This window comes from Mastigoproctus giganteus, chromosome 2, assembly GCF_048544385.1.
Source record: "Mastigoproctus giganteus isolate SK-2022 chromosome 2, ASM4854438v1, whole genome shotgun sequence".
In the NCBI taxonomy this organism is placed as follows: domain Eukaryota; kingdom Metazoa; phylum Arthropoda; class Arachnida; order Uropygi; family Thelyphonidae; genus Mastigoproctus; species Mastigoproctus giganteus.
In genome coordinates this window covers 80,545,581-80,572,127 of record NC_143576.1, presented here as the reverse complement: position 1 = coordinate 80,572,127, position 26,547 = coordinate 80,545,581, and the positions used below count along the sequence as shown (strand labels likewise).

General features: G+C 35.2%; 1 protein-coding gene across 1 annotated transcript in view; it reads left to right on the top strand.

Annotated features, from left to right (window-relative positions):
• Nucleotides 1-26,547, top strand: part of LOC150089359 (NBAS subunit of NRZ tethering complex-like) — a 1,057,261-nt gene that overhangs the window by 93,280 nt on the left and 937,434 nt on the right. Inside the window, exons 9-10 of the mRNA XM_090389247.1 lie at nt 10,175-10,406; nt 14,482-14,547. Of these exons, the coding sequence (XP_090245373.1) occupies nt 10,175-10,406; nt 14,482-14,547 (298 nt within the window). The remainder of the gene's footprint in view (nt 1-10,174; nt 10,407-14,481; nt 14,548-26,547) is intronic.

Below are 26,547 nucleotides of genomic sequence, written 5' to 3'. Positions count from 1 at the left end.
ATATGCATACTGTTAAAAAGAATAAACATAATAATAAATTTGGTAGTGATTTGATAAATCCCACTTTATAATAAACTCTACAAACTGCAAAGCTGTCTGTCCACTGTTTTGCTTCCTCAACAGTTATTTTTGCAGCTTTTAAGTGACGGCTTAGTTGGCCAATTTCTAATACGATTTCTTCATGATGAAATTCATCGAAAATTTCGGTCAGCTTTGAAATAAGCTTTTCATATTCTTCTTTCTTCGAAACAACCAAATATGTGGTTGAATAATGGCAAATGAAAGAATTTCATCCACTTTCGAGCGAACCTCCAATTCTCAATGAAACCTATCCAGGCTTATGGTAGTGTTAATTTTCTCAAAAGCTTGATTGGTATTACTGATTTTAAATTTAGAAAACCTGGTGAGGGGGGATATGATTTTAACTAGAAAGGAGGATAAATTTACGAAAGCAGATTTACTAAAAGAGATTATCGGTCTTAGGGTGGGGGCGGCGGCCTGGTTTATGTAGTTTGATGATTCCAAACATACGAGGGAGAATATTATTTCTTATGCCGATCTGCTGTAAGGTATGTAGAGTAATTTCTTTGCTAGACCTAAGTTTCCTAAGGATAATGTCAAGCTTATTTTTTAGTTTAGATATAAGAATTATTAATTATATAAGTGTCTTGATCTGTGAGGATTTGTTCCATTTTTTCTATGTAAGTAGCTTTATCTATTGTATCTCCTTTATCTGCTTTTTGGATAATAATGTCAGAGGTATTACTTAATTTATGTATATTGTTGAGCTGTTGTCTAGTTATATTGGATTGAAGGGGGAGTTTTGAATTAATTACGGAGTTAGTTTGATGCAAAATACGCCTTTGTCAGGGTGATGTTCAAGTTTTGTTTTAAGTTCAATGATGCATTCTTTTATGGGATATTGGTGGCTTTCTAGTTAAAATCATATCCCCCCCCCCTCACCAGGTTTTCTAAATTTAAAATCAGTAACACCAACCAAGCTTTTGAGAAAATTAACACTACCATAATTGCTGACGATGACATTTTAGCATCCTTTGATGTTGTATCACTATATACCAATGTACATATACCTTTTACCTTACAAGCCCTATGCGAATACTTAACCTCCGACAATACTCTCATCAACCGTACCTCCCTTTCTATAAACAATATTTTAGAACTCACCTCTTTACTATTAGATGCTAGACATTTTAGATTTCATAATCAGATCTTCCAACAAATATTCGGTTTACCAATGGGCTTAGGCATTTCCACCCCCCTATCCGAAATTTACTTAGCCACAGTAGAAAATCAAATCTTACAACCTTATCCTTCCGAGATAAAGCTATATATGCGATATGCCGATGATATACTCAAATAGGAAATAAAACTATAATTGCTAACCTTCTCACAAAATTTAATTCAATTCACGACAGACTAAAATACTCACTTGAAATAGAAACTAATAAACAAATTAACTTCCTCAATCTCACCATATATAAAACAGGTACTAAACTAGGAACTAAGATTTTTAGGAAACACGCACACAGGGAAATTCCTACACTTTACATCGCACAACCCTCTTAGCATAAAAAAGTCAGTTCTCTATAACCAAATCCACAATGCCATTAAATACAGTACCTCACAAGATGACCTATCCAACGAGTTACAATATCTCACAAAAAAATTCATAGCCAGAAACTACACTTAATTCAACACACTATTTCCATCGTAAAAAATAAAATTAATAACCCTATAAAACACATTACAAATAACAAAATGCGTCTCGTTCTTCCTTACCATAGTAATCTTGCAGGACAATTTCAGCGAACATTTGCAGGCACAGACATCATACTTATTTTTTCTACCTATAATAAACTTAGATCACTTTTCAATAAATATAAAGAAACACATAAATATCCAACAAGTGAAATGAATAATATTATTTACTTAATCAAATGTCAACAAAATTGTAATGCCTGTTACATTGGCAGTACTACAACCAAATTCGGTTTCAACCCAGTCATCTAATACAAGAACTTATTATCACTACAGTAGCTTCAAAACAGGACAATCCAGCACTGAACTTACTTTACATGCACACTCCAACAACCATACCCCCCCCTAGTTGATTCAGCTATTACCATATTAAAATTAAACAACAGTTACAAAATCTTGCGATACGAAGCCCTCAGTATAGAATGGTTCCATCACCACTCCGATCTAAACATTTTAAATGCGAAACTCCCCTTCAATCTTTCTCTGGTTTGGAATCTCACCAATTTGATTTTCCCGCAAGAGGCAAAATGCACCACGGGATTACAAAATTCTTCTTAAATACAGTACGCGTTCCCTTTCACTTAACTTGCCAACTGAAGACGTTTTAACGAAAGTCCACCGTTACGACTATTGGCTTATTCACTATTTAGAATTTCAACTTTGATCAACTTCATGACAACCAAGGACAGAGTTAGTGCACTTCTACTTCCTTGCGCATATTTTAATTCCATTTCCATTGTAACTACCACTTAATCATCCCCTTAATTTTTAAAAAACCAATCACCTTAAAGTTAGCCAATCTCTTATTATTCAAACCATAACAATTGCAGATTGACCAAGGTGAGTACTGGAAAATTAAGCCTTTGCTATTTTTCGAATTTAGTCCAATAAAACAGTACTTTAAGACATACTATAACTTCTAAATGTAATAGTCGTAATCAAATACTTATATATTTTATTACGATTATTTATTTGTGTTTGGTAATGTTTTGGTTACAAATGTGTGTTCAATCTTGGGTGGTCGGCACGTAACCCTATTTTTTCCATAGGACCTGTTGTTTATATTGCACGAGGGTTTCTAGGAACACAGCTGTTGTGCTATACGAGGACTGACTGTACCAGGATATGCCAAAAAGCAATGCCGGAATACTTTAAAAATATGTTTATTAATTTCCTCTTCCTTTTTAGAATCTTCTCTCTGCTCGTGTATTTTCGCTAGATTCTTCTCCACTAGTGGATGAATAAGCATCTTCTAGATTCCTCTCCACTACTGGATGAATAACTTTCTCTGTTAGATCCTCTTGAGAAGACGACTCTTGTACTTGCTCTTCTGATTTATCATGCAGAATATCTATTCTACTAGATGTTGAAGGTGTAACATACTTCAACAGTGATTCAGACATTGCTTGATTAACTTCTTCCCTTGCTTTCTTTGCTTTTCTCTGTTGAACTCCGCTATTTCGATTTTGCTTCATTTGGTATTTTTATGTAGGGACCCATACAAAGAAGTTCATTAAAAAATGGAAAATATCTGTAAAATGTAAAATAAGTAGAAATCAAAATGAAAAATGAGTTTTCGGGATATACAAAGGCTCGCCTGTATACTTCGTATAAATCCGCTCACCATAAATGTGGTTCTAACTTTCTTAAATGACTATAAGAAAACTTTGTAAAAAAAATGTGCATTAAACTAAATGCATTTGTAAAGGCTGAATATTGTTTTGATCTCCAGTTTCACGTGCCTTAATAACATTCCAAAAATTTAAATGCAAGAATTACAGTCGCAGCCATTAATATAAAAATCAAAGTATCTTGTCGATAATTAAATTATGTCAATTAGGAATTTCAACTAACAACTGTAAATTTAAGTGGACAGAGATAAATTTTAAAAAAAAGTTGAAATTATTTTGTTAAAATTAATACTTTCCTTCTTGTATTTTCAAGTGATGGCACCCCTTTCTTGGTAGCTTCCAGGGTGGACTGCCCACCCTTGCTACGCTACTGAGTGTATGTACTTTATTAAATGTTAGTCACTAGTTCCAACGTAGCATCTTTTGGGGGGGGGGAAATGTAGTCACATCTCTTCTGAAGGTTCATGGCATGCTTTTTTGTCAATCAAACCAAGTTGATAGAAAATGATCGTTAATTAGTAACCAATCAAATTCATAATCCTATCTGTAAAAATTTGTAAAAGTGGCAAAAAGCGAAAAATTATGCAGAATATTATTTTTTATGTGTTTATTTTCTTAATAATACTATTTTCTAATTTTTCTCCCTGAAAATGGTAAAAAGCAAAAAACTATGCAGAGGATTATGAATTGATTTGATTGGCTATCAGTTCCCACTCTTGGATATAGTGAATAACATTTAATAATGAATATACACCTCTTGTATATTATGCATAATTTAATGCAGTGGCAATTTCAAAATTGTACTAAAAATTCCTTTTACCAGAATGACTGAATGAGTTAGTATTTTCATCTTCTTTAGAAATGGATTTGTAAGTTACATCATCAATGTCATTTACAAAACAATCATGTAATCATTCAGCCATGTGACTGAAGTTGCCAGGCAGAAATGTGGAATGAGACAAAAACAAAAGACGATTGGCAAACACGCGTCACCTTACAAAAAGATATTACCTAAGTTGGAGACAGAAAAAGCTATAACACAGTTCGGAAAAAGAAACCATTTCCAAATAAAAAAGGGTAGGACTAAATGCACATCTGATATTCCAACTTTATTTCAGGATGATTGATGAAAACTATTCTTGCAAAAAAAAAAAGCTTGTCAGAACAAGTATCATTATTGGCATCTTCAGCTGTGATTTATTAGGTTATTTAAAATTCCTAATTGTCAAATTAAAAATGCATTCGGTAATTTTTTTTTTTTTCCTGGACGTATGAGTCTTCTGCTGCTGAATTTGTAATTTTTTTTTTACATAAATTGATCCGTGTAAAACACACTACGGTCACGCAGACAGCTAATAAATTGGGATTTCTTCAAGAGGAATTTTTATATAAGGCCTATTTGTAGTTAAGTGATCCTGTCCTGAAACTTTTACCCATTTACCAGCTGTTTACACATGAGTAAATTCACCTGTTATGGGACCATAAAAGGTAAATTTACTCCTGTATAAATAGAAGAAATCTACAATTCACTCAAAAACATAGAATGTTGTAACTTTTTTTAAAGATATTATATAAAATTTAAACAGATAACTGATCATTTTCCAGTATGTACTACGTAGTTCTCCTGCGATCTTGGCATCCGTAGAAATTGGTACTCCTTCATTTGATCTTCACATCCATAGAAACTGTACTCCAGCTTCACTGCTACTTCACCACCATTGCTTGTAGCAAAGATGCATGGGAATTTGATCAATCTTCCTCAGAACTCAACCGGAAGCTTATCAGGTTGTAAAGATTAACCTTACTAAATTTAACAATGGTTGTGACAAGATCCACATTAAACACTTCGTCAGAGGCTATCATGGTTCATACAGAAATAGCCAGTGGAAATTTTTGGGTGAATCATGATTTCATCATTTGCAGAACCTGTGGCATGTACTCCAAGGTTCACCTAGTGAATAAACATAGCTCACCTGGTGATACTTTTCTTTTTCACCATTGTTTGGAGTGTACTGATCTGAAGTTAAAATTTGGTGCATTACTAGAAGAATTTGAGTTACTGAAAAAAAATGTGTGCTTACCCTCGAGAAAAATATAACTGGAAGCTTGTCAGCGACTCTAGTAACGTATCAAGTGAAGCACTCCCGATTCGTGCCCCAGAACAGAATAACCAAGTGCAAACTGCTGTGGTTCAAAAGGATTTAGTTCTGTTAGGGGACTCCATTGTCAGGGAAATGGGAAATCTTTTTTGTAATAAGGATAGATGGACTAGAAGCAGGGTACTAATTGAAGAAGTTACTAGAATTACTTAATTACTAGAAGCAGCATTAATTGTTGCTGGGCGCAGCAGTTAATGATGTCACCAACAGATTGTCAAATTTTAAGGTGGGCAAAGAGAATATTATTATTCATGTGGTGACTAATGATATTAAGCTCCCATGATCTGACAATTTTTTAGACAAATAATAGGACCATGCTAAAGAAATGCTCTGAGTTAGGTCAGAATGGCTAGGTCTGCAATTCTGCCTAGGCACGATAGGAGGAATTATATGCTGAAAGCCTTGTGGATTAACTCAAGACTTTAACTCTGCAAATCTTTTGGATGGGAATTTTTATTAGCTTGGCCCGCACTTCTAGGTAGAAGGAATCTGTTTCGTAGAGGTGGGATACATTATACAAAGGTGGTGCAAGGGTTTTTGCCAGTATTATTGAGGATACCTTAAGGGTTCAGGGAACTGCTAGCTTGGGGGCACAAGGGTAATATAGATACGTGTTTTTTTTTTTTTTTTTTTATGAAAACCCCAACACGAAAGGTATCAAAACCTATAGTACTTAGTACCGTGCATGGGTTGAAGGAGAAGTATGGGGGGAGGGGGGTACCGGAAACTTTGCTCTAGAGATTAAACATGGGTTTCACCACTTCAAGCCTCCAATAAGCAAAGTGGTGGTATTCCACCGGTTGATGAAAGTCATCTACCACCTATTTGGTCAAAGTAATGCCTGCATGTACCCAAGAGATCGTTTGTTACTGCAACAGATCATATTAGCAAGATGTTCTGAGGGCAGAAACGTTTCAAATGAGTGGGTAGCTAATGCCAGGGAATCAAGCTTAAATAACTTCAAGGGGTGTGTCTTGGTAGTTAACTGTGCAAGAACACTGTCTTAATTGTTTATACAGACGTGTTGTCAATAAAATGAGTGAATTCAAACTGCTGGTTAGGAAAAGTAACGCTGACATAATAGGGCTTTTGGAAATGTGGTGCCACCTGGAAATAGGGGATGAAGAGTTTCTGTTTGGCATGTACAATGTATTTAGGAAGGATAGGAAAGATAGAAGGGATGGTGGGATCATGCTTCTTATCAAAAGCAGCCTGAGCATGAAAGCTTTCCTGGATTCAGACATTTTGCATGCTAGTATAGAATCTTTATGGTGTTGAGACAGTTGGAAGCAAAGGTATAATGAGAGTGGGAGTAATCTACAGGCCAGGTGATTGTGAAGATTATGATTAGAGTCTCTACATGCAAATGGAATGAACAAGTAAGTGTGAAAGTCTTATTATAGGTGATTTTAATTTGCCTCTAATTGATTGGAGCGAATTGGAAGGAAACTACAAGGAGGGACAAAATTTTTAAATCAATTAGATTATTATCAGGGAAAAGGCCTATGTGCCCAGGATTCATGATACAACAATAATACAGCATCACTGGGAAACCAGGAAATAGATATAAATGGTTGGATTCAAATTGTTTGTTCCAACCATTTATATTTATTTCCTGATCTCCCATTGATGCAGTATTATTGTTGTAACTAGATGATTACTATTTGTATGAGCATGTCAGGGAAAGTACTAGGGAAAAGAATATTCTAGACCTGATTGTCATCCATGAACCAGATGATGTAATAAGGCTGACAGTACAGGAACGAGTAGCAGGAAGGGATCATGGGAGTTCTGTGGTGAATGATGAATAGAGAGATACTAGTAGTTAAAGATAAAAGAATGGGTTATAATTTCAGGAAAGGAAATTACAACTGCTTAAGGTGTTACATGGCCTCTATTAACTGGGTTGATATATCCCACAGAGCAAATACAGTTGAATATGGTATACCTTTAGTTAATTACAGAAGACTTGAATGCATATATACCATTAAAAATAGTATTTTTATTAACATTTCTAGTAATAATAATAAAAATAGCATTTCTATTATCATTTATAATAGATTATAATTTAAATTTAATTTAAATTAAAAAAAAAATACTCCATGAGGAAGATTCCAAGTTGGATGAATAATGAAGTTGCCAAATTACTTGAGCAGAAAAAGATGGCATGGAAAAGTTACAGAGCAATAAAAATTACTGAAGCCTATAACAGCTACAAATTGATCTGTAATAGTGCCACAGAAATGGTTAGGCTGGCAAAGGCAGATTATGAGAAACCACTGCAAAGTGTGGGGGATAAAGAATTCTACACATATATAAATGCGAAGAAGAGATGGAGAAATCAGATCAGACCCTCATGTAATGGATGTAGGATAGTATTAGATACCCCACCTGATATTGCAGATGAACTCAACAGTTACTTTGCATTGATATTTACAGAAGAAAAACCTTTTATGTTAATGGAAAATTGTGGGAGTGAAGTTGAAGAATGTGTAATTATTGATATTAAAATTTCACATGATTATTTAATGAAGAAACTTTCAAGCCTACAGATGAGTAAGGCTCCTGGAGTTGATGACATATACCCTGTAATTTTAAGGGAGGTGGCAAGTAAGTGCATAGAACCATTAAGTCTAATTATGAGAACATCACTGGACTCAAGGAGAGATTCTGTTGGATTGTAAAAGTGCCAATGTAGTGTAAATACATAATGGTGGTTCTAAGAGTGTAGCGGGAAATTACCGATCGGTCAGGCTAACTTCAGCAGTAGAGAAAATCATGGAGGCAGTGATCAAGGGTGGAATTCAGGATCATTTAGATAGAAATGTAATTCAGGATATGTAGCATGGTTTAGTAAAGGGAATATCATGTTTTACAAATCTGGTTGACCATTTTGACAGGGTCTTGGGTCACTCATGAGTTGGATTTATGGAATAAGTTCAACATTTTGTTTATTGAGATTTCAGCAAAGCATTTGGCTCAGTCTCACTTGAGTGGTTACTTTATAAGCTGGAACAGGTTGGAATCATGGCAAAAATCTTTAGATGGATAGCAGGATGGTTTCAGGGAAGGAAGCAGAGGTTTATGATAAATGGTTATTCCTCAGATTGGGTTAATGTAAGAAGCGGGGTTTCCCAAGGATCAGTATTGAGACCACTATTGTTTATGATTTTATTAAATTACATCGATGAGGGGATAGAGGGCATGATGTCTAAATTTGCAAATGATGTAAAGATCGATAGAGTAGTTAATAATCGCTGCCAAGCTGAGCTTCTTCAGAGTAACCTAGATAGACTTCAGGGATGGTAGGAAAAGTGACAACTGTGCTTTAATTCAGCAAAATGCAAAGTCTTACACCTGGGAACAGCAACCCAGAAATAACTTATACACATGACTTGAACTAAAGTCAGTAGTTTAAGAAAGGGACTTGGGAGTTAGGATATGGTCAGATATGAAGTTCTCTGAGCATTATAGACAGGCTGCAAGGCAGGCCTATCGATGATTTATCGAACATTTTCTCGTAGAGATAAGGTCATCATAATCCAATTATACAAGGCTATTGTTAGACCCTCTTCGAATACTATGTTCAAGTGTGGAGACTGCTCCTAAAAAAAAAAAAAAAAAAAAAAAGGCATTGAGCTTCTTGAAAGGGTCCAAAGGCAGGTAATTTCTCTGATGAGATTGGTAAAAGGGCGTCCATATGAGGAAAGACTGAATATGTGGGTTGCATAGTTTGGAAACTAGGCACCACAGAGCAGACTTAATAAAGTGACTGCCCATTGTAAAATATTAGCTGTTGCACTATGACCAAAGTGAAGTAGTGCCAAAAATGAAAACTCTCAAAACAGTCAGTCCAAATACTGACCAATGCAACAAAGGAGAAGCAGCCTAAAATTTTTGAAGACATTGTTGCATTGTATACGTGAAGGTGAAGGATTCTTATGCAGTATTATGAGTGGACATGGTATTTAAGTGTGCTGCATTATAATCACCATTATGATCCAGAGAGAGAGACAGTTAGTGAAATCCCATTAGAGATTCATCAGTACCAAAAAAATTCAAAACCTGCTACTGCTGTAAGACTGATACTTCTGTTTCTTTCTGAATGCTGAGCAACTTGTGGCAAGTTGCTCAGTTGCACAATGTGAGAATGATACCTTACTTGTGATTACTTGGTCTTTCAAATGCAAACTATTGTTTGTCTTGGTCAAGTAACAGTTTTTTTTTTTTTTTTTTTTTAAATTATACTGCTGCTGTAAGTTTCATAACTTGATACTTTGTGCAAGTTATGAAACTCATAATTGGTGTATTAGCATGTATGCATAATGTGCCTATAATTGTAGCATATTATACAATTAAGGATCTTTCAAAAATAAATCCAGTCCTGTATATTATTTTAGCAGAACGAGAGACATTATAGAGCATTATAGACAGGCAAACATATAGCATTATAGACAGGAAAAAATAAAATGTTAAATATTGATTTATAGTCACTATTTTGATCATTAACCTCATATTAAAAAAGAAAGCATCTCATGATTTTGTAGTTTACCCTGTATATTTTATTTCTTTTTTGTCAGTATTTTCATCTCTATTTTTTATTAGCCATACAGAAGGCTTCAAAAGGGGCCACACATTTTCATTCTCCCAGCAATATCCTCATGGAATCACTGCTGCAGTATATCATTCAGGTTATCAGTTACTTTTTGTAAGTGGAAAACCCCAAAGCTATCCAAGATCGCAACATATTAAAGCTGTACATATGGGCATAACTGTTTGGCGATTTCTGACTGGACATCCTCACTATAAACTTTTTGCTATATTGGAAGATGAAGAGGTAATTTATTGTTCATTTGATTACTGAAATATCTTTAATTCAGATGAGATTAATAATTGTATTTAATTTTTAAGCCTATATCAAACATTTTAAAAGTGAAATATTGTGTTCATACATTTATTTAGAGGACTGATTCTCGTTTATGGTAAACTAATTACAATTTATAGGGTGTCATTCACATTTGCTGAAGTGGTTCATTGTGTCTACCTTGTGTTTGTACACCATGGTTTTCAGAGTGGAGGAAGGGTACTGTCACATTGGCAGTACACTTACAATGTTATGTAATAACTTTACGAGGTGATTTCTGAGTCATTCTGACTGAAAAATGTTAAATCAACTTGGGTAAAATTCTTAACAGTTAATGAGCTAATAATATTTGGAATATAGCTTGTCTTGAAGGAGTTATATTGGAAAAAATATTTTTTCCAATACAAATACTGAACAAATTAGAAAATATATTTACATTATTACCTTAAAATTACATTGCATGTTTGTAGTGCACATAGTTTAACCTGGAATAATTGTTCAGAATTTCTACCGCCAGCTATGTGCATATCTTTGCTTCCTTGGTAAATGTGTAATCTTACAAAGAATTGCAGTTTCGTTAGCATGTTGTGCCATCAAAAATTTTCTGAAGTTGTTAATTTCTTGCACTCACCTTGTGTTCATATACCATGTTTTGCAAGTGACATTTCCATTGTGGTTAAGGGTGTTGAGATCTGTGAATGTGCTGATTTAGTATACTGATATGGCTGTTGTGTTTGAAGAGCAATGACCTCTAAGGTACTGTTGTGTTTGTAGAGCAATGATATCTAAGAGGGCCTGTAGTTAATTTTTCAGAAATCCAGCATGAATGTCATCTATGATTCTGATGGGTCCATAAATAGCAGTTTCTGGTGTTGTTGACTCCTTATTTTGAGTAAAATTTGTCTTTTACCTATCTTGTTGGTGAACAAAACGTAGCAATGAAAATGAGGGGATCTGCAGCTACCAACAGCAGAATTCCAACTCCAGTTATCTGTGTCTACAGTTTTGAGATGTGGAATTTGGTGGAAATTGTGTGGGTACAGTCTTCATTGCCTAATGTTCTCCAGATTGTCATGAGAGGAACATTGAAGTGTTAATAATTCTTTGAGTACTAACTAGGGGACAATGCTGTGTCTTTTCATTAATGTTTTTCTCCATATCTAAATTGTGCTAAGTTGATCTGGGAAATGACCCATTATCTTGCAAAATTCGGTGGATGTTAATAAATGCTTACTGATCTGGAATTCTTTGCTCTGGAAATCGTTGCCGATGTACTGTTGCAAAATTTGCACCCAAAATGCATTTCTTCATTGGAAAATGTAAATGGCATTTTCACAGTTACTTCTCTTACGACATATGGAATGATCTGGCTGTAGTGTTTTTTTACAATTGCTGCTCTTTTGTTGACTTGCATATATATTCTTACCTGCTGCATGCATTTTCATACAGGCTATGTTTCAAATATCTAGGGTATGGTATCAACGTGTCACCATTGACCAAAATAGGTGCAAACTAGACTCCGTACAATGGCACATGCTTCTTACCATCACTCGTGCATATTCTACTGTGTGTATGTCTGTGCACCAAGCCCTCGTGGGGCTCTCCTCCTGCACCTTGAGATCATCACAAGGGTACTCAATTACTGTCAACCATAATTGGCTTTAATCTGGACTTGTCTAATATCTACAAACAAGAAATGAAAAGATTAAAAAACTACCTCACACAAAAATGGCAAGATGACTGGAGTGAAATGCTCAAAGGGAATATTACCAAAAGTTCTTACCTCGTGTCACCATCATGTATCCATGTCCATCTCCATGGGTCTCACCAGGGCTGTATGTTACCTATCTCATTACAGGACATGGCTTCCTCCTCTACTAAAGGAAACTTTTTGGACATCCAGTCTACAGTCATCTCCTCAAATTTAATTTAAGCCCCACTTGTGTGTTATGTGGCTAACTAAAAATTCTATGTTGCATTTAGTTATACTGAAACCTTAAACATCTCACTTACGTCACCCACAGATTCCTGGTTTTCAAATACTGTTATGTATAAAAACTGAAGTCTCTTACTGAGAGTCTCTTACATAAAGAATATCCTCTTTATGTCCATAACTAGCCTTGTCACCCTTATCTCTACTCTTTCCTAAACTGGGTCTCCAAGCTTGTATGCATTATTCAAGATCACCTCTTTATCTCTTCTGACAAAGTTTTTATATATCATTGACAAAATATTAACAGCTGACCTAGCAGCTAGCAGGCTGTTCACACTGTTCAGAAAACTTCATATTTTCTTCATATTATTAGGGCATATGATGCAAGAAAGCAAGCTTATGTAGCATCAGCCAAAAAAAAACAACCTTCCATTTCATCCATCCATTCACTCCAAATGTTTGTCTGGTTTTGCCTTGAACTTATTTAAGTTGCTGACCTCCACTATAGCAGATGGAAGTTTATCCCAACTATCAATCATCCGCTGGCTGAAAGCAAATTTCTGCACATCTATTCTACAATTGTCTTTCCTCAGTTTGAATTTATGCTCCCTCAGGTGACTAATATGAGCAAGAGGAAGAATCCCATTAGCATTGAGCTTGCTCACACCTTATACACCTCAATTAGATCACTTCGCAGGTGCTTAGTCTCCAGAAGCTGCAATTTGCAGAACTTAAAGCCTTTCTTGGTAACACCAATTTAATCAGTTTGTATAGGACTGTATCAGTGGTTGCCTTCACTATGTCTTCTGGGAAATTTAATTTGCAACAGTCACAAATTATAAGAACTAAAAATCAGTTGGAACCTTTAAAAATCTTAATTAGTTTTCACTTTTGAATTAATTTGGGATCATTACTCAAACTTAAGGACTCAAATAACAGTATCATACAGGACAGGATGTTAATGCTGCAATTTGCAATACTGAAGCCTTCCTTGTTAAGAGCACCCCTCTTTTCTGCTTGCCAATCTTGTTGCCCTTCTCTGTATTTATTCCAGCAGCTCCAAATCCTTTCTAAAATGACGCCTCTAGACCTGTATGCAGTACTCAATATGTGGCCTGACCATTGATGTATCCAATGGGATAATCACCTCCTTGTCCCTGCTAGCAAAATTCTTGTATATTATTGACAAATCCTCATGAGCTATCCTGGCTGCCTGCCTGTATTGCTCAGAGAACTTCAAATCTGACTGCACAATTACACCAGGTCGTTTTCATTTTCCACTACCCTGAGTGTAGTACACACAGTTGGTATGTTACTCTGCAAGCTACTGCTAGATTCTATATTTGAAAAATCCATGAACTAAACTGAAAGATATGATTGGAATGGCTTTTAAAATGTACAATTTTTTGGGAAAAAAATGCCCAGATTATAAGATGATCATGAACGATATGCTGGAGAAGTTCAGAAAACTAGGCTGCAGCAATATGAATGTTAAGGTTCATTTCTCGCACACTCTCATCAACTCTCACTCTCATTTAGGTAGTTTTAGTGAAGGGCAGGGGGAAAGATTCCATCAGGATATAAATGGAAAGGTGTCAAAGGGGGATTGTATGCCAACATGATGGCTGACTACTGCTTTACAGGACATAACTTTTTATATTTCTGTTTTTACGTATTTTTATATAAAAATAACCTATTTGTAAAATCTGTAAGAATACAAAATAAACTAGAAGCAGTTCCAGAATGTTTTTTTCTTTAAAAAAAATCTGATGTAAATAGAACAAATTTCAAGTAAATTTTGAAATTGCCATTAAATATGTATTCAGATATCTTATCAGCAGTAAAACATCAGAATTTTTCTTAAAATGCATACCATTTTAATCCAACTAAGGTTATTTTGATTCAAACAACTAATGAATATTGATTTTAAGGAATCGGAAACTTAGTCTAACATATTTTGTCAACAAATGTCTTTTCTTTCATTTATATATTTACTTTGAATTTCATTAGTTTAAGTTTATTTAATTTGAAATTGGAAATTGTTTACTGCTCTTTTTCTGTCATAATTTCTCATCAACGACTGTGTACTTCAAAATTTTAACATTATTATTCCAGACTGTTGTCAGAAAGAGTTGGTTTCAGATGATTCCACCGCTGCGAATCTATGATGGATATACTCAGGTATTTATGAATCATGAATTATTTTTAATTATGAATAATCCATCAGGTTACTTTGAAATAGTTATCAAATAAGTAAATAAATACAGGCGGACCACTATATAACGAAATCAATTGTTCCCTTGAAAAAATTCATTATACAACAATTTCGTTATAAAGAAATATGACCATTTCAACAATGAAAAATACTGTAAATTAGAAATATAGTTGAAGTGGGAATGAATAAATTTTCTAACATTTTTAAACAGTTTATTAATACATACATAATAAGAAATGACTACGTACATGATGCCCACAATTTATTATTACACTTTTAAGAATTATGTTGTAAAATATTTGGTTATTTTTTGTTGTACATTGCATTCTGCTGTACACAGTTCATAAAAATGTTTAAACTTTAAACACTCAGATATATTTTCTGTTGCATTTTTTTCCCATTGAAGACCTAGATGCAAAGTTTCAAATGCTGTCAACATTTCTTTGGAAGGTTTAATATTGCCCTCATTTTCATCCAACTCTTTGTCGATATTGTCACTAGTTCTTTAAATATGCTCCAAAATGTTGGAGTCACTCAGATATTCAGCTACTATGACATCATTATCAACTCATAAATTCGTCAAGAACAATTTCTGCACTGATCAAACCTTGTTTGGACTCTTCCTAAGATTGCTCAATGTCTTCTAATAGTTCATCCCTATCGTCTCTGTTAATTAGCATTTTAGCAAACCTGCTTTTGCAAAACAATTCTTAATCGTTGTTTCCATCACATCTTGACTCCACACTTTTGCCAACTCTGATATGCACATCCACAAATCTGTAACAGAATCTATAGGTTGGTTGGTTATTATTCTCATTATAATTTTTTTCAGTATGTGCCTTCAGTAGTGCATTTTCAAAATCTTGATAATGCCTTGGTTCATTGGCTGCAGTTAAGATGAATTATAGCCACTCCCCGACTTACATAAGGGTTGCGTTCTGCAGAACTCTGCATAAGTCGAATTTTGCTTAAGTCAGAATTTCCCTAAATGCGTATGCAGCACTCGCACCTATGCACACTGAATTTGATTGAAGCAAAAAAGAAACGTTCGACGAACATGTAAATAGAGTTATTTATTCAATTTTTTTTATCTCATGCGCAGGAAAAATTACAAAATTACAAAAATTTCAAAATTATAAAATTACAAAATTACACAAAGAGAGAGGAGACAGGTATGTCAGCAAGTTTTACCTTTTGAGCATCATTGCCAGAATTAACTCTACAGCTGATAAGCATGCCACTACGGAAGTTGAGAGCTATGGAGATTTAGAAGAGGTTTTTTCCAACACATCACAAAATTTCTCTGCAGCTGCAGAATCGTCACTGGCAAATTCACTGCATAATTTAAAGTTTTGGAAACAAGTGCAATGCTTGAACCTATTAAACCACCCTTTGCTTGCCACAAAATTGGCTTGGGGTTCGCCGTACTTATCTTCATAAATACTTCTTGGTTTTGCTTGAATGGCCATTGAACTCAGGGGCACTTGCTTCTCAACCTGATTTTCTGTCCATATTATTAATATCTTTTCCATCTTCGATATAGCACCTGAACCTTTTGTGATCACTGTTGATCCTTTAAGATGTTCTTTTATACGCACATTGTCCCTTAAAATAGTATTCACTGTTGAAGCAGTGAGATCTAATTCCGTGCAATAGATGACAAACTTTGTCCTGCTTTGTACTTAATCATTTTCATCTTCATTTCTATATCAATTTTGTTTTGTTTCCCAGCACTTTCCGTTGGTCCCTTTCCCTTTACCATTGTAACCAGTAAATAGGAATAAAGAGAAGATTATGAAATTTTATATATGTTTTCTATATGGTTGAGGAGTTCAGTGAAGGGGAACTCATTTCACCATAATACTGTAACGTAAAAACCCACAGAATTCCAATTATCGGTATTATCGCAAATGCAATAAGATCGAGCTTACTACCTGTTTATATTAGATTACGTTAACAGAAAAGCCCAATAAACTGGAAGTGCTGCAAATTGTTTTTATTGTTTTCAGAAATTATTGTCCTTCAGAAATGTGTTTTAGAAAAATCTCAAAGGCGTTCAAAATTGATTCTTATAACGGAACATATGATAATGATGAAAGGGTAGTGCAATTTCTATTATAAAAATGACCTTTTAGTGAGATAAATAGGTTAGTTATATAGCGAAAATTTCAACTTCTGAGGTCTCGGAACGAATTACCAAAAAAAAAATGTGGTATTGGGTTCACATTACGATAGTTTCACGATACTTCCATTTATTCCTATAGGTTGCAAAATACGTTTGCACCGGCTGGCAAAAACTTCGTAAAGTCAAATTTCCGTAAGTTGAGTATTACGTAAGCCAGGGAGTGCCTGTAGTCAGAAGGAAGAAAACAGGCCTCGTAGTCCTCCATAATTTGTTTCAAAACTGTTTCTTTCCAATGGCTATAGTCTTCTTCGATTGCAACTCCACTTTCATCAGAAATAACTTTTTTGAGTAAGCCATGACGCTCTTTAAATTTGTCCAGCCAACCAGAACTGGCTTGGAATGTTTTGTGCCCCAGAAAAGATGTGTACTCCATAGCCTTTTCTTTTATTAATAGCACTGATATCGGCATGTTTTGGTCTTGAATCAATTTCCACTTAAAAACTGCGTCATCTACCTCTTCTCAAAGGCATAATTTCCCATGCTCCTGACTAGGTCCTGTTTCCTCAAACAGTTTGAGAACTGAAACAGGGTTTTTCAGAATGATTGACACACTACTGGCAGGGATAACAAATTTTAAAGGAATTTCTTATTTTTTTATTGCCACGATTTACACTATTAAGCACTTCCACTTTTTCACACTACACTTAAGGAATTCCTCTTAGACACTATGGTTACTTGCACAGCAGTTTATAAAAGAATTATAAAGAATAAAGAAATAAAAGAAATATAAAGGATCGTTTCTCCCCCATTCATTCTCTTATTTACTGGACATTGTTCAGTCTTTAAGACAATTCTGTTTCATATACCATTTTATTGTTGATATTAGTTAAATATTAAAATTTTTATCCTACTCCACCTAAAATAGGTATTAGAAGTAAGAATTCCTGGAATCGCTGCCAATTTCAACATTACAAATAATAAGACTAAAGTAGCTTTACTATAAAGATGAACATGATGTAGTTCATTGCAGTTTCTTCCCCCCCCACCAACCTTGATTTTATGTTTCTTCTGTCTCAGTATTTTCTCATTAGCCTGAACACACTTGGTTTCTTCCTTATGTTTTATTTTATTCTGTCATTTGATTTATTCTGTCTCATTCAGTCCATTGTGTCTTCTATAGATCCTATTCTGTTAATGATTATAATCGATATTATGATTTAGTTTTTAATGTTAATTACATATTTGCATTTCTTTGACTTCTCAATTGGGTGGGTTGATTTTCAGCAGTCCATTTGCTTATTTAACTTATAGTGGCCATGGCATAATTTGAGATTTTTAGTTTAATTTACTAGTTGTGAACAACTGAAGTATGATTTGGAGTTCAGAAGCCCTGATGTACTCTTGAAAAGGTGGTACTTGGAAGTTCTCTGTCTTTATTTAGTTTCACATATTTTTTATCCTGCAAACAGTCCTCTGCGGTAAATATTTACCCAGATCAAATTACAATTCATAAATTCTATAATTTTTACACTAATTACAGAGCTGAAACTCGCTATAGTTGGAGCCAGAACTTTTTTCTTGAATTTTCCCACTTAAATTTTCAAAACCTTCTATTGAATTTCACGCAAATGACAAAAATGTGACATCAAGTATGCAATTTTTTAGGCCATTTCAATTAATTTTTTTACCCCCGCCCTAACCAGCCTAGAGCTTATGAAACCCGACACTTGATTCGTTTCTTGGTGTAAAGCGTGCGAATTTCTTTTTACGGAGAGGAGCAGTTCTGATAAACAACTCCGCGTGAATACGAGCGAAGCGTGGGAAGTATATATCACGTCACCAGTACAGCTACATCGAGACGGTAAGGGAGAAGTGTAAATAAACAAAAGACGAACAGGAGCTACTGTTTTTGACATAAGAGGCAATAAAGCCATACAGTACCAATAACAGTTTATGGAAGGTGAACAGATCGTATTTCCTTTCTTCAACGTGTATTGCTCCTACGAACAGAAGATCAAGGAAATTCATCTGTTGGAAACGGGAAAAACTGGTGTAAAACTGATAACACTGCAATGCGCATTTGATAAAAAAAAAAAAAAAAAAAAAAAAAGTTTGCTTTATTGTAATTGTTTTTAGTAAACAATATCAGAACAGCAGTTTCCTGGGTTTGATCTTCTAACCAAATTTCGAGAAAATATTTCTATTTATAGCTGCGTTATAAACTTCGAAACTGGTGCATCAAAAGAAAGAAAAACAAAATCATCCGCTATGAATTTCTTTCTTTCTTGAAATGTGTATTGTTCATATTTGTGAACTGCAATATTTGTAACAATACAAAGCTAACAGATTACAACTAACGGCTGCTCAAAAAGTATCGTTAGAAGATATTTGCTTGTTACGCTTTGATGTCATCGCAAAGGGAGAAATTCTGTTTTAGTACAGAAGCCGAATAAATTCACTATCCACGGTCATAATGCTGTTCTGAACTGCAAAAAACAGATAAACTCCGCTGACAAATAGACTTACTCCCCATCACTTTTATTGTTTTACTGTGGTTTTTGGCAGATGAGTCGGTGACTGCTAAATGCAGTGCGATTTCTTGTATTCTCTCTCTCTCTCTCTATCTATTTCGGGATCTCTAACCGTGTGGTCATCACGTAATATAAACAGAAAATTTGTTTGTCGGAATGCTGCCCATCAATTATCAACTCTTTTACCGACCTTCTAATGTATGTTCAAATAATCCACTTTGCGAAATTCGAAAGTGCTACATCAATTAGGAACAAAAACGGTTTCCCCCAACATAATGAATTACTTTATATGTATAATAATGATTTTACTGACTGGAAGAAAGTGTCCACAATAAAACAATTGTACAAGGCGAAAACATGCGGTCACTCAAAGGATAAGCAATACAGCGATGTTTGAAATTTATAATGCAATTCACTAGCTAATATTTCCAGAGGAATTATTCTGGATTTTTTTATCAAATGAGCACCAGACCAAAATCGGACTAATTAGTAATTCTGCATCCTAGGATGAACTGACTAATTAGAACTCCAGCATCTGTGATGAAACGTCATGCACACCGATATCGTTTGCTACAGCAATAATGTAAAGAAACGAAGCAAACTATTGTAACAGAGCTATAATGCAAAATAATGTTAGAAAGTAAAAATGCAAAATAATGTTAGAAAGTAAAAATGCAAAATATTGTTCTCTAAAACAATTGCAGTTTCGGCATCCTAGGATGAAGCTGACTTAGAGCTTCAATGCTGTTTTTTTTTTTTTTATTATTATTATTTATTTTCTTTATTTATTTTTTGTTTTTGTATTGGCGGCTCCTAGAACAAAAGTTCATCTCGGCCTCGTTGCTCTGTTCAGTTTTTACGCATTGTCAGGGTAAGGCCAGTGTGTGTTGTGAAAAAAAAAAAAAAAAATCATCCCGCTTAGGAATATCCCATGTTGGATGAAGACAGATGAAAAGGAAGGCAAGAGAGAGAGAAAAAAATTTTTCATCCTGCACGGGAGAAAGTGACAGGAAAGAAAAACTGTTTGTGAGCTTATGTGTGTGTTCTGTAATGTGGTGTTGTATTTGGGCATTCTGGCTACCTGGAAGCAGCAATCACCTGGCTGCCTCCAGGTACTCGTCCCTAGCAGGAGGGCAAGATCTCCCCTACTAACTGCAAGCTCTCCTCCCTGGGGAACTGCTAGTAGTAGTAGTAGTGGCATGTGATGCAAGAAAGCAAGTGTATGAGCTTATGCAGCATCAGCCAAAAAAAAAAAAAAAAGTTTCCCAGGGAGGAAAGAAAAACTTGTATAAGATGAAGAGAGGGAAGGAGAAAAGAGGAGAAGCACTATCCCAGCCCAGGGAAGCCCCCATCCAGGATGGATTGCTAGAACAACACAAGAAAAAAAAATATATATAATATAATAAAATAAAATAAATAAATAATAATAAATAATATAAATGAAAGTTAGTGCTCTGGAAGTTTGACAATCTCTTGGCCTTCTCCCCACCAAAAGGGTATTTTTTATTTCTCTCTCTCTCTCTCTCTCTCTCCCCCTCCCTCCCTCCCTCCCTCCCTCCCTCCAAGGTCGGACTAGAAAGGGTGGACTCCCTCCCCTAAGGAGTTTTTTCCCGTCAAGTGAAAGAAGGGAATTGGAAATTTCATGAAAATGAACCCTGTTTTTCTTCATTCGGTGAACGGCTACTCTGTCAGTGCAAGAGAAGTGAAATTACATTTGCAGCTCAGAATGGAATTCAAACATTGAAACACATGACATTTTATGGTGAATTTTTCGGGCGTTGTGTGATAATGAAAATTCAATTTTTCTCTGGAAATTTTTTGATGATATCAAATGCATATCAAGGAAATATTGAAGTATTCAATAACAATTACTTACAATTTTCCAATCCCTCACTACAAGTAATGGATTGTTCTCACAATCTGTTACTAGCTGCGCATTTTTTTTTTTTTTTTTTTTTTGTTTGTACACCAGGTGAGATGCATGTGAAGTTCCTTCGATATCAGTTTTCGAAGTTTATAACGCAGCTATGAATAGAAATATTTTCTTGAAATTTCGTAAGAAGATCAAATATACATCCATGAAACTGCTGTTCCGATTTAGTCCTCTAGAAACAATTACAATAAAGCGAACTTTTTTTTTTTTATGAAATGCGCATTGTAGTGATCAGTTTTACGACAGTTTTTTTCTTTCTGTTTCCAGTATAGCTTCCAGTAGATGAATTTCCTTGATTTTTTTTTAGTAGATATTGAAGAAAGGAAATGCAATATTTTAGTTTTTCAAAACCAATTCGTTGCAATTCTTTCGTACAACAATTACGAAAAGCAATAAAGCTACTGTTGTGAGTGAGCCATGCAAATTAGTGTTCGCAAGTAATGATGCTCAACTGTTTGTTTTCCATGAGAGTTGTTTACAGTTTCATTTTCTCCTTGGATCACCTTGGTAACGTTAATGACGTAAGCTTGACCAGTCAATTATCTCTCTGCGTGCGTTGATTCGTTTTAGCCAGAGGCGCCGAGCTGACGCGCGAATTTTTGAACTAATGAAGTAACGCGTTTTATTTTCAAAGCTTGGATCTTGTTTTGCCGACATCAAAATTTAATAAATTGAAATGTGATCGTACATTTTTGCTGTTTTAGAGTGAATTAATAGTTTTTGCTGAGCGCTAAAGGTAGGAAATCAAAGAATATACTTCTGTTTATGTATATTGAGAGTTTCAATTTGGAAAATTGAGTAGAAATTATGAAAATTATTAGTTTTCTTCGGGGGGGGGGAGCAACTTTTGAGTTAGGGTTAAAAATTAGACAAAAACAGGGCGGACTTTGACCGGGTTAAAGTGCTGCTTACACTTTGTTGGGTGTGAGAATCCATCTCCTTGAGCAGAGAGTAATATGTTTGTACTGCTGTGTGTTGCTTTGTTGTTTCTTTATTTTATGATTTTATTTTATTTTGATTATTGTGGTACTAAGATAGACTCATAATTTGCCAAGCATAAACATGATTGTATGTTTATAATCTGGTTTATAATCATTAATTTTCTATATTGTTTAGCATTTATTTTTCTTCAGTAGTCTTTAAGGACAAAGCTTGATGGAAAAAAGGGGGCTGAGGGTGGACCTTTCTTATGGAAATAAAGGCAAATATTCATGTTCAATATGAATTAACATGTAATTAACTATGCTTATTATATAAAAAAAAATGTAAATATTACAAACCAACTTTATACTAGTTGCTGCTTGTAGCCCATTTTTTATATTGTGCGGTCTGTAGCCATATAAGGCATAAGCTTTTAGGTGGTAGACAATGCTCATCAACTGGTGCAATACCACCACTTTGCTTATTGGAGGCTTGAAGTGGTGAAACCCATGTTTAGTCTCTAGAGCAAAGTTTCTGGCATATGCACGGTACTAAGTACTATAGATTTTGATACCTTTCGTGTTTGGGGTTTTCATTAAAAAAAAAAAAAAAAAGCTGGTTTAAGGCCTCCCCCACCCCAAACTTAAAACTAACCTATCACAAAACAGTTTTGCACTGAGTTTTGAAAACACATTCTTAGTAATATTCCATTTTTTTTGTTTTGCCTTCTTATGGTTTTATGTATATTCCTCAGTATTTAATAATATCATAACCATATAAGAGTATTATTAGTATCAAGCGATTATAATATTGTATTTTTATTTAATTATTATGTATAAAAAATAGCATTGTAAATTTAAATGATCACAAACAAAAATTAAATCCTATTTTGAAAAATGCATAATTAATTGGTTTGTGGACCTGTATAATTCTAATTGGTTTTGGCTATTAGCTGAAAAAGGTTGAAAATCCTTGTTTTATGTGAAGGAAAAATAAAAAATAAAATGCAAAAAAAAAAAAAAAACAAGGTAAGTTACAGACAGTGATGATGTTGAAAAGATGAGGGTGGCATTGATAATACAAGGATGGATTAGAGAGATATGGGGTCCTCCTTGAAAGTCTTTCTGGGAATGTAACTTACAAGAGTCCAGTGAAAAGATGCAGTTGCGATGTTTATTAAAAAAAAAACAAAAAACTCATGAATGCTTCATTTTTTGTTTCAAATCCCCAAAGGTCTCCTTGTAAGGGGTTATAAGATAAGCACCCTAATCCTCCTTTAAAGTTTAGACAGAATCCATTAAAACATTATACAGCAGAGCTTGAGACATGTCCGAACTCTCTCTACCAGTGCCTTAAGTGACACCTGAAGATTTTGAATCAAATCACTTTCTTCTTGCTCACTGATTTCACTTTGCTTTATTTGTGCAAAGTGAAGTGGAAGGAGAGTGTAATACCCTCCTACTATTTCATGTGACTAACTTACAATCCTCCATAGCTCTTCTACCACTGAGATACCTTGAAACCTACCATATTAGTCATTAGCTTCTTCCAGAACACATTCCAAGTTGATGGTTTGATTCCATCCAGAGATTCCTTTATATTTGTTGTACAGTCAGCAATGCTGTTAATTCTTCCAGCAATTTCTGACTGACATGGAGGAATGCCTATCTGGTCAAGAATTCTCACAAAATGAAAATGTGGGTAGGTGTGATATGATTTAAATGTTTTGGCAAGAGTCTGATCCATCAGTTTGATTGGGGTCTTATCTACACCTCTACATTATAATTATGTAAATAAATAAATAAATATTCATTTAATGCAAATGCAGCAAGCCCATCACAATAGCACATGGCTAGGGGCAGATAATATGATACAAAGGAAATAAAATAAAATAATCAAATACAGGGCAGATTTCATATAAACATTAACAATGAATAGGAATTATACTTATGAATTAATAAAAAAAAATTTCAGAACAGCACTTTTGGCTTTCAGTTGCAGCTACTGGGTTGAAGGCATACTGTTGTTTTTATTTTGTTTCATTTTATCGGATATCTGACTCGTGTAGGCTTCAAAGTTGAGTAACCTTTTGCAGTCAATGGTGTGATGATTTATGAGGTGAAGGAATGCATTGGGGAACATTCTGTCCATTTGTTTGAGCCTGGAGAGGTTGGATTTGTATTGTTGGGGTTCTTGAATTTTCTCTGTTGAGAGCAGCTATTATATTGGCTAAGTTTGGTGAATTGCATGCAGAAGTAATTGACTTTGCAAGAAGCATGACTCCAGACTCTTTGATTATCTATTGAAGAGGCTTTGTTTTTAAGTTTTCATAAAGCTGTTCCTGGATATTATATGGGGAAAATGAAGCTTACTATTTACTATTCAGCCATCAAAGAACCAATTCTAGGGCAAGGAATTTCTTGACGGTTACTTGAGGAGCACCAGACCAGATTTTGGAAGCATAGGACAGAATGGGAAAGATGCATCTTTGAACACGCTTAATGACTTTTTTTTTTTACTTGAATTGCTGCTGTTTATTTTTTGATTAACCATTTTGTTTTTTGATTTTTTGAGCAACATATAATTAGTGGTCATTAAAGGAAAGATTTTTATCAAAAACAACTCCAAGGTCTTTGTGAGCATAGACATTTGGGTTATTGTTGTTGGTTTAGGGATTTATTAGGCGTATTGGCAACTATGGCCATAGTGCACCAAGACATTTGGGATTGGGACATCTGCAATTTTTATTTCTATGTGGTTGGGTTGTTTCTGAAGGGAATAAGTAATTTGAGCAGATTTTCTTGCATTTATAGTCAGATTGAGATCTTTCAGATACTTGATGATTTCACAATCTGTAAATTCGCATCATGGATAACTTTGCAAATATCATCACTGAAGATTATAAATAACTTTAAATCATCGGCATATGCCAGTATATTTGGATTTTCTTGTAGAAGTGGTTGAAGAGATGCTGAAAATATACAGGGTGTCTCAAAAATATTGGTACAAACATTTAGGGGAGGTAGGCAACATTTAAAGGAATGTGAATCGCACAGGAACCCATAACCGGAAATGTCACCGTAAGTTGGTACACGGCGCTGTTCATCAGTTCGCGAAAGGGAAAATTTCTGCTTTACTCATTCAAGCAGTAGTCACCGCACGAAGAGCATGCATTGATATACGAACTGTGAGCTGACAGACATGCACCTAGTGCATGGACTAGCAGAGGGCAATGGAGGAGCCGCCGAACGAATTCAAAAATTTAAAAAACCTGCAAATACTAGACCAACGTTTGTTTGCACGTGTGCATCAAAATTTATGTGATTATGGGTCATTTAGAGGTAACAGGAGTAGTGTGGGCAGACCACGTTCGACGAGAACTCCCGCCATGGAAGAAAATGTGTTGAATGCCGTCCAGAATAATCCTACTACTAGCACACATGCCGTTGCCTCTGCCTTAGGAGTGTCTCGTTGCAGTGTACAGTGTGTCCGGCACGACGATTCCTTACACCCCTTTCATCTCCAAAGGGTTCAGATACTGCTCTCCCCCAAGATCATCCTGCACGTGTGGCATTTGCGCAGTGGTTTCTCCAAGAAAGTGTTCAAGACTTGAATTTTCCAGCCTATGTTTTGTTCACAGATGAGGCTTATTTCACTTGGAGAAGGCTTATTCAATCAGCACAATGCTCATGTGTGGGCTCACGACAACCCACACGGTGTGCACTCCCATGCGGCATAACATCGCTTCGCAATAAATGTGTGGGCAGGTATTGTTGGTGACTGCTTAGTCGGCCCATACCTGTTACCATCCCGCATGAACTCCGCTAAATATCAGATCTTTCTTGAACAAGTTCTACTAGGGTTACTTGACGATGTTCCAGCAAATGTGAGATGCAACATTTGGTTTCAACATGAGAGGGTGCCTGCCTATTATGGAAGGTGTGTTCGTGACTATTTGAACAGGCATTTTGGGCGTTGATGGATTGGCGTGGTGGACCCGTTGCCTGGCCCCCACACTCACCTGATTTATCGAGCCTTGATTTCTTTCTGTGGGGGGGCCCTCAAATCTATCATGTATGAATTGCCTGTGGAGATGGAAATGGATCTCGCGGAGAGATTCGTCTGCGCTGCTACTACTGTCAAAGAAACTCCAGGTGTGTTTGCCAATCCATGCTGCGTCGGTGTCATGCATGCATCGCGTCTCATGGTGGAACCTTGGAGCATCTGTTGTAACATCATGAAATGCATCCATTTCATACTCCATTGTTAATATTATGTCAAATAAATGTTTGCCACTAATTACTGTCTTGTGTCATTTCTGCTTCTTGTGCCTCTGCTACTACTTTCTCGTGATGTTTCTGGTTATGGGTTCCTATGCGATTTACATTCCTTTAGATGTTACCTACTTCCCGTAAACGTTTGTACCAGTATTTTTGAGACACCCTGTAGTACTGGA